At 35.4% G+C, this 12492-nt stretch overlaps 1 protein-coding gene across 1 annotated transcript in view; it reads left to right on the forward strand.

Moving 5' to 3' along the window:
* Positions 1-12492, forward strand: part of LOC136882437 (zinc finger protein 107) — a 137897-nt gene that overhangs the window by 103593 nt on the left and 21812 nt on the right. The window contains exon 5 of the mRNA XM_067155082.2: positions 9557-9663. Coding sequence (XP_067011183.2) covers positions 9557-9663 — 107 coding nt within the window. The remainder of the gene's footprint in view (positions 1-9556; positions 9664-12492) is intronic.

Raw genomic sequence — 12492 nt, forward strand, 5'->3', positions numbered from 1 at the left:
GTTGTGAACGAGCCTCCTGCAGTTTGTCCTGTCCGTCCACAGATGATTTTCATATATGTGACGCTAGTTTACATCTCTGATTTCACGGTCCTTGAAAATCTGCTTCTCTCAAACATCACAAGGTCTTCCTCTTGTTCTCTTCCCAGGAACACTGTGGTCAAAGTATGCTCAAAAAGTCCTATGGGGATCCATTCTTTCCATGTGACCCTACCATAGCAATCTCTTCTCTCCCAGGCTCTCCAATAAGCTTCTTTCCAATCCAAGCTCTTGTCCGATATCCACATTTCTTATTTTATCCATTTTTTTGTTTTTTGTACACAAGAACGGAGGGACTTCATTTCTGTTGCCTGAAGACGACTCTTTGTTGCTACCAGATATATTTTGTACAAGCTGATCTTGGAAAGTATTTGACGTACAGCATGATAGAACGTGGAAGCTTTCTGTATTCTGTTTGTTATCCTTTGATGTATGGTATTGTCTGAGGGCAGGTAGTTGTCTACAACATCCATCTTGTCATCTCCAATTCTTAGATGAACCAGTTGGAAAGTTTGTGCTCATCACCAAGCCAGCTCTCTTCGTTTTGCTGATTTTAAGGTTTAAAGTTGTAAAAGCTGCATTCCAAAGATCTAGTCTAGCTTGTACTTCTGCTTCCATCACACCCCATAGCATTACATCATCAGAAAAAAACAGGGGATTAGTTGTTGGATTCTTTGTTTTAACGGTTTTTAAAACTTTATCCATTATGATTATGAAGAGGGGTGGTGAAAGACAACTTCCATCCTGGACCAGGACACAACTCTTGGTTGTACTTGTGCTATGATGTAATCGGGCACTTTCTTATGTCTCAAACATGCCTGCATGGTACAGGGTCATATGCGTTCTGGACGTCCAGAAAAATGGTTATAAGTGTTTTACCTTTCTCCCAATACTTCTTGGAGAGCATTCTGGTGTTCAAAATACAAAATTTTGAGTCCAGATGTAGTTTGTTAAGAAGGAACCCATACTTTTCAGAGTTTATGAAAATTTTAATCTTTCCATTCTGTTGAACACTAATTATAACACCCTTAACACTATAACATACCTATAAAAAAAGAACACTATTAACCCTTCACGTCGGTATTAAAAGTTAACCAAGTTTTACCCTACAGCGGTAATAAAGTTTTGAAAAATATCACAATTTTACATGCTGTCACAAACATTGCTATAACTCCTCAACAACTTGTCTGATTTTGTTCAAAATAAGTGGATATGCAGTTCATATCATGCAGATGTTGTATCTGCATATAAAAAGGTTGCATGCAAAGTAAAAAAAAAAAATGCCTAATTACCTTCTTGGAATAAACTTTGAATCAACAGGTGTCCATGACTGCTATTATTACTTACATTACACATAATTTCATTAACACTTTCATTATCACTCGGATTATTCTCAGCACTACCTTCACCTAATATGTGTTCGAGAGCTGCATTAGATAAATACAGACCATGCAAGGATACTGCCATGTTGTTTACAACAATCAACGTTGATGAAACAAATTCTTTTTACGCCAACACGATGCCTCATTACGGTAGAAGATACTGCGAGCCATGCTAAAGAGATGGCAAACAGATGTACATCTAAAACGTCGCCAGCCACATACACTTGAGCGGTTAAACAAAAATGACATGTTTTGTTCTTAATGAACATCATCAGCTTCTAAAATATCACATATTTTTAACAAATTGATTTAAATTGTTTAAAATGTAGAATAATTGACAGCAGAACCCCTAAATATCATTATTGATCTGTACTGAAGATACTATATGTAGGACGCTAAATAGTTTATTAAATTACCTATTCAATACATTAGAATTTTTTAACATTTAGGAATGTATCTTTATTTCTATTATTTTTATTTATTTATTTATTTATTTATATTTATTTATTTTTATTTCCATAAATTTCCACAAATTCTCTTCTAGTACAGCGGGCGCGGTTGGACTTGTATCCGAGTCTGACATTTTACTTTAACCCTAAGTGCCCGCACTCTAAATTCCTCTTCTGCCTTAATCATTCTTAGCAAGCGTATGTCGTTTTTTCTTAGGTTCTTAATGTCCCATAACCAAAACGAATAGAAATAAATATTTGAGAATTTTAACATGACCTTAACGCTAAATGCGGATTTTACCCTATTGTGAATTACGTTAAATCGAATATAAAATTGCAGTGCTCGTTTATGCAAAATTGGGGTTATACTGTATGTTTGAATTCTCACTGGACCCTTGAATACTCCAGTAGCACTTCCTCTGTCCTCACTAGTCCAGCTGGTTTGTTGTTATGTCATGCAACGGTGATATCAATGGTTACTTTGAATAGTACTTTCAGATTTATTATTAATGTTATTACTATTATTGTCATATTTTAATTGGTTTGGAAATTATATAGGGGTGGTTTAATGAACATTTAATGGGCTGGCTATTTCCGGTGACAGTGCCGTTCATGGAAGTGTGTAATATATTAGCCGGCCAATGCAAGGATTGTTGGAGGTTTCAAAACAGGAACAAGATCGCATTAGTACCAACCTCTTCCAAAAGTTCATTTAGAATCTGGTCAGTAGCCATATTTTAAGCAGCTAGAGATAATGGTGATCCTTGCATCAAGCCATTTCTAATTTTAATGTTTGTTTTTTGTTTCCTTACGATGAATTTTTATTTTTTTATTTACATGAATATTTAGGATTACATTTGCCATTTTGCTTGCGAGAGAGGAATAACTAATGTTTTCATGAGGTGTAAATGTTGTCAAAAACTTTTAAACTATCTAGAAAAACTACAGTTGTATTTTTATGTTGTAACCAAGTGATGTGTTAATTAAAAGGTTATGCAACCTGATAGGTGCTTATTGAAATTTAAACTTGTCTGAGCCATCGGTTGAGTATTCTGCAGATGATTGGACATATTGTTATGGTTCTATAATTTTTCACATCATTGACATTGCCATTTTTGTGAATCTGTGTTGTGCTGGCTTATTGTAAGCAAGGTGGCTCTTCTCCAGCGTTAATCATTCTTGTCGTTACAACAGATAAGATTTCAGCAACTGTGTTATTTTTAAGGAGCTTCATTTGCACATGATCTGGTCCCAGGGCAGAATCAGCTGCCATTTTCAGATAGATAGATTCTCTCCTCATTAATACAAAATCTTCACAGTTCTCCCTCCTGATGAAGCTGGGGAGAAGAGATGAGCTGAGAAGAAGTGGATGAGACAGCAGGGTAGAGATTGTCTTTGTCCTCATCTCTCTCTTCACGCACTTATCTGTTATGACCTTCATCCTATTATATAAGGTTGCAATGATGTAAATAATTTATTTAAATGAAAAGCTATATATTTTTGTAAATGTTCCAAATTAAAGAAATACAATAATATAATATCTTATGCAGCTAATTTAAACATATTTGTCATTTTAAAATTATAAGAAATTATCTAAATGTAACTAAGTTAAAAATATTGAAACTGCATTAAATAATAATCAAGTTATTTATTCATGTCTTACCAGAAATGGGTCTGGACTGATTTATTTATAAGTGCTGTATAACTATAGTGTTTCACTAAGTTTTTCTCAAAAATTCAAACTAGGATACTTAAGAAAGAGCTGTGTGTGTTGAGATAAAGAAGTTTTTAACTCTTAGGGGAGAAAGTCTAAATATGGGCTACTTTAATTTTAGAATCTGCTGTCAGACTTCTTCAGACTTATCTAGATCTGACACAGGAGAATACATCTGCAACATATTACCTGTATGGTATGGGTTTGGAAAAAGCTGAAAATAGATTTAATTTGCTTCCGATTTTATTATCTTTTTAATTCAGTGAAAAATGTCCATGTTTGCAAATATGGCCTGAACATGGGCTATTGAAATTATTTTCAAGAAGAGTAGTTAATAAGAAAACCATGGACAAGGAAGAATCTAAATACACTTCAGACAAAAGAGAAATTTTAAACTTGATACCTAACAAACAACTTGAAGGAAAAGCTAAGAGCTACTTATTTTAAATTTAAATATTTGAAAATCTGAACAAAATTATTCAAAATTTAAAATAATATTTACAAAAGCCACAAATGTACACATCCTCTTCTGCACCTGCATATATTGCACACATCACCCGAATTTCTCCCTTTAAGTCTTCAGAGAAAAGTCCTTCACAAAATATACAGCTAGAATAACTGTTGTCCCTTATGGTAGTTCAATCTCGCTATCCTCATCATTCAATTTTTGAAAGGCGTTTCGTATTCCTGGTGATGCAGCTCTGGTCGACGATTTTGATTCTAGTTTATTATTGAAAAACTTTCGATAGTTTTTTAATGTGAATTTTTTCTCTCGTTAACAACTAGACAGTCTTTGAAACTCAACCTTTTCTAGTCGTTAATAGTAGATTTCATCCAAGGACCAAGACAAGGCTAGCCTATATTTAGACCAACCTTACAAGCCTGCATTTGGACCTGCCCTTTCAGTACAATTGCACATATATCACATATTTAGTGTAACCTTCAAAATAACACCCATAAGAGGAAATATACATACTTCCAAAATCATTGATATTATTGGGGGTATTTTCTCTGTTCCAGAGCAACAACTTCCTGTTATTTCGACCATCAGGCTACCACAGCTGGGAAAACGGTAGTGTTCCCTAGCCAGTATTTCGACTTCCTCTTTTTGTTTACAAGGAACTACTGTTTCTTATTGACATGGTTTTTATAAAATGAACTATTATAAATAAAAAAATAATTGGCCATCTTGTTTCTACATACACATGTCTTTGTCAAACCCTTGTCCTGTTTCTGTACAGGGTTGGTTATGAGGTGGGATGAATCTCCATAACAAGTTTGTACAACCATATGCTCTTCCTGACGTCAGGTTCACCAGAGGAGTTAATGAGATTAAATGAATGGTGATATGGCACTAATTGCCAAAGGCATCTCTGGTGCATGGAAACAGATTGCTATACTGGAAAAGCAAGTAGCAAAAATAGGACTTGTCACATAAGAAATAAATGTATGACAAAATAATATCAAAAACAGGCAAGCTGAACTTACAATTGATATGAATAAAATTGCAAAAGTAAAGGAATTTAAGTATTTGGGTGAATGGATGAGTGTAAATGATAATGAAAATAAATCAGTAGCTTCAAAAATTCGCAAAATGGAAATTGATTTTTCAACACACAAAGAATGTTTATAACAATAAATGCTTGTCCTGGAACAGTTGAATTCTTCATTGCATCAAACCTGAAGCTCTTTATGCTTCAGAGTAGCTCATTTTACGTTATAAAAATTTAAAGGAATAATTAGAGATTAAAGAAAGGAAAATCGTAGGACCCAGAATTAAAAACAGAATACATTACCTCAAACCCAACTCCGAAATATATTTCTAAACTTATTGATACAATGAGACTACGATTAATTCAATTTTTAAGCCATTTGGAAAGGATGAATAAGACCAGACTTAATTATCGAGTACAGACATTTCTGAAAATGAAACATGCGAGATCAAAATGGTATAAGCAAGTAGAGAAAGACCTCACTGCATTAGGATCACCAAATCAGCAGGATGTAATCAGGAAGATTGTTGACATAAGGGGATTTGAGGAAGATGAGAAGAGACAACGAACATGATGTTCTTGGTTGAAGGAACAGAAATTACAAGAATTGATGAAAATTAACTATTGGGCAAGGAGGAAAGCTCAACAAATGTTGATTCCATGTGGTCCCAAGTGACCCATGTACGCAGCAAAAGAAGAAGATAGAAAGGGAGAGGGTGAAACCCAGTGCCAGCACATAGCCTATTCTTGTTGAATAACACTATGGGGTCTGCCTAAGGCTTAACATCTCAGTCCAACGGACAAATAACAATCTGTAGTGTCACATGTCCTCATTCCGTATAAACACTGTGGCGAGGCTTTGGAATTGAATCTAGGCTTTTGGCCCACAATCTAGTGATTAGAAATTGTATACCACCACCTGTCGGCCAACATTCTGATGACTTAACGGTCGTGGCCAAGTGTTTCGATATACAACCTGCCCTAAGCCGAAATGTGACCGCCGGATTTTAGTCCCCTATTATGAAATATATGCATGAAAAGCTACCTGCAATAATGGTTTATTTTCATTTTTTGCCTTTGTTCATAAAAAAATGGAAAAAATGAACCCACACTCTACACAAATAACATAAATAAATATTCTACATGGTGTTTTTTTAGTATCAAAGTTTGATGATAATATTGTCCCTTGATCAATATTAAGAGCGGGAATAATAGTAGTGGATCCAGGATGACTGTATCACTGTTACTTACATCTGACAAGTTGTTACTTGCGTGGTTGTTGCTCTGAGATGAGCTGAAGGAAGAGTTTTCTTCTTCAATCACACACACTAAAATCTGGCACTTCTTCATCTGTATCACCCAATATTGACACTATATTGGTTTCACTAATCGGTTTTGGCAACGTCATTTCACCAGAAAAACGAGAAAACCTGTAATAAGTACGGAAACAAAAGAACTACGTCACAGACGTGCATTACGTTACTCTTCTTAACAGGTGAAAAAAACTTTGCAAGTTACTAAGGGGATTTCCCTCACCAAGAGAAATGAAGGAACAGCTGCTGCCTTCTATGAGCATATTAGTTTACTTCCCTGTTAGTACAGTCGTGAAATTCGAATGGAACATATTACATGTTTCCGCCTTGAGTGAAAGGAAAGTAGAGCACATAATACGTTCCTGTCTACGAAAAGTTTATTGCTGTAAAAATAAAAAATAGATTAATTTTATTCTTTGAATAAACTTACATGGTTGCAGTTACTCTCGCTTTCTGGCTTCTTACGTTTAGAAGACATTTTAATTGTATTTCAGAAATACAGTAGGAAACTGGGCGTAAGAAATCAGCATGGTTCACAGTTTTATTCCATCAATTGCTTGAACTGTAACTACTCTTTTCCGAGGGGTGGAAAGCAGTAGGGTGAGGAATGTTTCATACAGTATGTATGCCTTGCTGTCTTCATTACAAAATTAAAAATGATTTGATAGTTTAGGTATCAGTTAGGCTTGGAATTGTTTCATTTTTATCAGGTTATACAAATGGTACCAAAAAGAATTCTGTTTCTGTGTCAAAGAGTTTTACATTTAAATTGTTAATTAATATTGCAAAATCCTCCATTCAGAAATTTATTTACTGGTTTCTGGTATGTAGGAGATCCAGTTTAGGCAGGTTGTTTTTCTCTGCAGTATACTGATGTAATAATACCTCTCACATATAACTACAAATGTGAGATAATTATATTAAAATGTTGTGTAATTTAGAATTTGAATTATTCAAATCTAATTTTTTAAAAAATAATTATTTATATCAGTTCTAATATGATGAGTTCTATATGACAACTTGATTTGTCACTTATTTGCTCCTTTCCAATACTTATGTAGACCCATTTGGTTCCTTTTCTCCTTTTTTGTTTATTGTGTGTTTCTAGGCTTTTTACGAACTGGATTAATCTTTTAACTTTTTTGTATCCTCCTTGTATTTATCCGGCTTTCTTCTTATCCTACACTTCCCATCAGGACTGAATGTCGCTCATTCGGATGAAATTGGGAAGCTCTCTGAGGCTTGAGAAGACCGCAGTGTCCTACCGAGTGAGTGGCTGTGAGCAGCCCACAAGATGGTTTCCCATTTTCATATAGTTAAGTTCATGGTTGCTTCCTTCTGACTCTTAGTACTTTAATTATTTTAACCATAGTGGTCGCTTAATTATGTCTGTATTGACTTCAGCGTAATCTTACATTCAATATATAACACATTGTCAGTACTTTATAATTTATTTTACCTTACTACCAACCGTATATGTTTCGACAGCCCCAGATGCTCTCTTCTTAAGCAGTACAAAACTTCAAAATACTTTGGACTTGTTACATCTATAAATCATCAATTCAACCTCATTAGCATCATTTATACAATTTAAACATCCATGACACTATTAAATATTGACCAATTATCTAAATCTCCAAATGTGTCTCTTTGAGATCACTGTCAATTCTTACTATTAATAATCTTGACCATAGTGGCCGGTATTTGATCCGTATTGACTTGATCACAACAATTAATTAATTTTTAGTATTGACTAGGTGGACCATCCACCTGCATATTTGTTGTCAATTCTTTGCGAAAACTACCAGTATTAAACACCATTGACAAGGTAATGTCTCGAAATGTTAAAATAATAACTTTATCACTATCGTTCATTATTTTAGAAACTTTAAGTATTCATCTTGTAAAAACAATAGTAAATTTAAACTATGCAACAAAACAAAAATAAAAGGAATACAAATAATATTAAATCAGTCAACTTATGTAATAATATAAATTGCTGTCAGCTCTTATTTTCCATTGCTCTCCATTAAACGTGCTCTGTACCTACACCTATGAAGAAAAGGACATTTATATAATATTCTTGTCTACTATTAAAATTATTTGTGTGTTTTACTAAACGTTGTCAACTTACTGTTAAGGTTGTTATTTTAATCATACATTAGACCGGAACTTGATCTTATTGATACAGACAACCATGCTAGCCACAGCTATCTTATGCCCCTTAAATAAACAAAAACCAAGATTTCAAAAATTATAGAAACATCCTATGAAACACATGAAAACCCCAGATTAAATACTGAAAATATTACTTACACATGAGCTATTTGTAGCTGGAATCCAACAAATTATTATGTTCACTGTTACACTTCACCTTGTCATCCAAATTAAACAAATTTCACCTTGCTTCTGAGCGACCGTTAAGAGGAAAGCAAGCTAGTTGTGGGAAGTGATGCTCCTGGTTACATAATGGGAGGGGACTGTCCTACGTATTGCTTTTCACAATTTTGGCATTTGGTCCAATAAACTTTGAATACCTTTTATCTTTGTTTGTTCATAGTTTAAATTTAGTATTGTTTTTACAAGATGAACACTTAAAGTTTGTAAATGAATGAACGGTGGCGATAAAGTTATTATTTTAATATTTCGAGACATTCCGTTGTCAGTGGTGTTTAATATTGGTAGTTTTCGCACAAAATTGACGGTGATCTCAAAGAGACACATTTGGAGATTTAGATAATTGGTCAATATTTAATAGATGTTTAAATTGTATAAATGATGTTAATGAGGTTGCATTGATAGATGTAACAAGTCCAAAGTATTTTGATGTTTTGTACTGCTGAAGAAGAAAGCATTTGGAGCTGCCAAAACATGTACAGCTGATACAAAAATAAAATATATTGTTAAGTATTGACAATGCAGAATAAGTTATATACTGAATGTAAGATCTTAGTCCTTTCTCATCCCATTTTCACCCTAAGTCCTATCGATGTCGGTGTGACGTATAGTAAACCAAATTGCTGTCCTAGTCTTTTCAGTTTTGTCATCATTTCTATTGCTCCCTCATCCCATAATGATCTGTCATTGTGTTCATGTCTGTATATGATTTGATTTTTTGTGTGTAATAATATTGAGAAAGTAGTGATTAGTCGTTGTTTTCCTCTTGCAGAGTGACGTTAGTGTTAAGGAAGAGATGGATATTGAAGATCATAGGGTTTACGTAGGTGATTGCGCTAGCCTTGCAGATTTTTCATTCGATCCTCCTGAGCAAGCTGAGTAAGTATTTTCAAAACATAGTTCTTCAGATTAGAATAGTACTAAACTCATTTATATAGATGAAATTCTAAAGGAAACAAAGGCACGATATGGAAGGGATATGAAAATATTATTGTTTGCAGCTGACACAGCGATCTGGGGAGTCAACAATACAGAAGTACAAATGCAACTAGAGGCTTTAAATGTCAATATTGAGAAATATGGTATGAAAATTAGTGTGGAGAATCCCCCTGTTGGTGGGGGCGGTGGAATAACACCCACAGTATCGCCTGCCTGTTGTAAGAGGAAACTAAAAGGGGCCCCAGGGTCTCTGAACTTTGGACCGTGGGTTGGCAACTACAGGGTCTTTAGCTGGGTCCTGGCATTGCTTCCACTTACTTGTGCCAGGCTCCTCACTTTCATCTATCCTGTCTGACCTCCCTTGGTCAACTTTTTTGACCCTGACGCTATTAGGTATCGATGGCTAGGGAGTCATTCATTTTCACGCCCTTCGTGACCCTTGTCTTTCTTTGGCCGATATCTTCATTTTTGAAGTGTTGGAGCCCTTTGATTTTTTCTCTCTCATTAGTGTTAACTCATTGCGGACCGTGGACGGCATAAGACGTTTAAGCTTGCTCCTATGCTGCGGGCCATGGACGGCGTAAGACGTTTAATGTTCCACGCGAAGCAATGCTGTTTATATTCGTCATCTATGCATTCGTATACCTTAGTCTGCGTTACTGGTTGTAGCAGGAAGTTGGTTAATCTTTTTGAGATAACCCTCGCATTGAATGGGCTCATGTTTATCTTAGCTGTTTTAGCGGAATATCTCAGCACTTCCTCGCGCGTCAAGTCGGTACTTGAGATTCCAATTCAGTGCGTGTCGTTCTTACCGAGTGTAATATAATGGCTTATAAAACAAAGTTTCTTATGGAAGATTAATTATTAGATATTGTTCACAATGATGATTATGGTGATGAACTTATACCGGAAATAGACTCACATAGTGAAAGTGAGAGTGACGAGGAAATTCCTATTCCCGAATCCGATAGGCCTATTGAGGAAAGTGATGTGCCTGATACATATCATCCTAGTTATTGTCCACCTGTTCCACCATTTACAGAGAATTCAGGTATAAATTTTCAAATAGAAAATAAACAGGACATTTTGAGTTACGTGAGTATTTTCATGAATGACGAAAATTATCAGTATGTGTGTGAGCAGACCAATCTATACGCGAGTCAAGTGATAAGTGCGGCGCCCCGGCCTTTCACAAAGAATTCGAACATGCAATCCTGGAAACCGGTTAGTCCAAAATCCTGATATAAAAATGTACTGGACCGAAGACCCTGTTTTTCATACTCCGATATTTTCTAAAACAATTTTCCGAATACGCTTCCTTCATATTCTTTCATTTCTGCACTTCAGTGACAGCAGTCGTTATGCCGAAAACACATATAGGTTGTATAAAATTAGACGTGTTTTGAAACGTGTGACACCAGATATCACACGCTAAATATTTACTAGAGGTAAGCACGAAGTATCATTTTGCTAACATTTATAGTTTAGGAGTAATTGAAAATTGTATTAAGTGATGCACGTCAAGAGGGCCGGGCATGAAAATGGCTGGTCCAGGCATTCAAGTGTCTCGCTCAGAAGCAGGTACTGAACGTGTTAATAGGGGATGGTTGCCGAGTTGTATTTCCTTGTAAAACAATAATCATCACCACGGCCTCAGTGAGGAGAAGAGAAAAACAGTGGTGCTAACAAGAGGAGAAAGAGAAGGAAAAGGAATCGTTAGTATCAGGGGACAAAACCTTGAGGTTGTTGAATACTTCTATTACAGTGGAAGTCCGCTATAGCGAGTATGGCATATAACGAGAACCCTGTTATAACGGCAGTTTTTTGCTGTCCCTTCAGAATTCCTATATTAAACTGTGTATTATCCTTCGGTTACCGCGAGAGCCCTATCACTGACGCATCCGTTATTACAAGTGATTAAGCGTGCACGTTTTTGTTCCGTTGCCTGTATTTGTGCACCCCAGCAATTATGTTGCATGCGATCGATTACCTTCAGTATCATTCCCTCACTATTTCCACTAGCGAGTTCTCTCGTCGACATTCGAAGGCGATGTTGGAGTCGATTAGTAATACCCGTTGACTGATGTTTCGTAACGAAAATTTGAAATGAAAGGGGACATATTTCATAATAAGCGTAAATAACGTGTTTGATAACAGTTGTTAACTCGTTAAAAATAAACGCTGACTAAACGATTGCTTAATTTTAATGCAAAATAATGCAGCTAAGTAAGAATAGGATACATCTTGAGATGTGGCAGAGTGCATAATTGATTTCAGAGGTTAGTTTATATTTTCATGCGTCCGGTTAAATTACGGAAAGGCTATTATCGTGTAAATTTACAGCGAGAAGATTGTAATTTCTCTACTGGCGCTTGAGCATGTTTTCATCATACGTATAGTATGGTTAAGTTAGGATAGGTGATGCTGTTTGAATAAGAAAACTGGAACGTTTGCCACAAAATGCGATTGATCATCTTCGGTACGGTATAGTTTTCTTACTATGTGCATTTGCGAGCTCTCTCGTAGACATTCAAAGGAGACATTGGAGTCGATTAGTAATACCCGTCAACTGCTGTTCTCTAAAGAAAATTCAAGATGAAAGAGGATAACACGTTTTTCGTAATAAATGTATAAATAACGTGGCTGATAACAGTTGTCAACTTGTTAAAAATAAAGGCTGAAGTAAACAATCTCTTAATTTTAATGTTATTTACTGAAAATAAGTAAGATTGTGATACGCCTCAAGATATGGCAGAGTACATCACTGAT

Source organism: Anabrus simplex, chromosome 10 (genome assembly GCF_040414725.1).
Source record: "Anabrus simplex isolate iqAnaSimp1 chromosome 10, ASM4041472v1, whole genome shotgun sequence".
NCBI classification, from domain to species: Eukaryota; Metazoa; Arthropoda; class Insecta; order Orthoptera; family Tettigoniidae; genus Anabrus; species Anabrus simplex.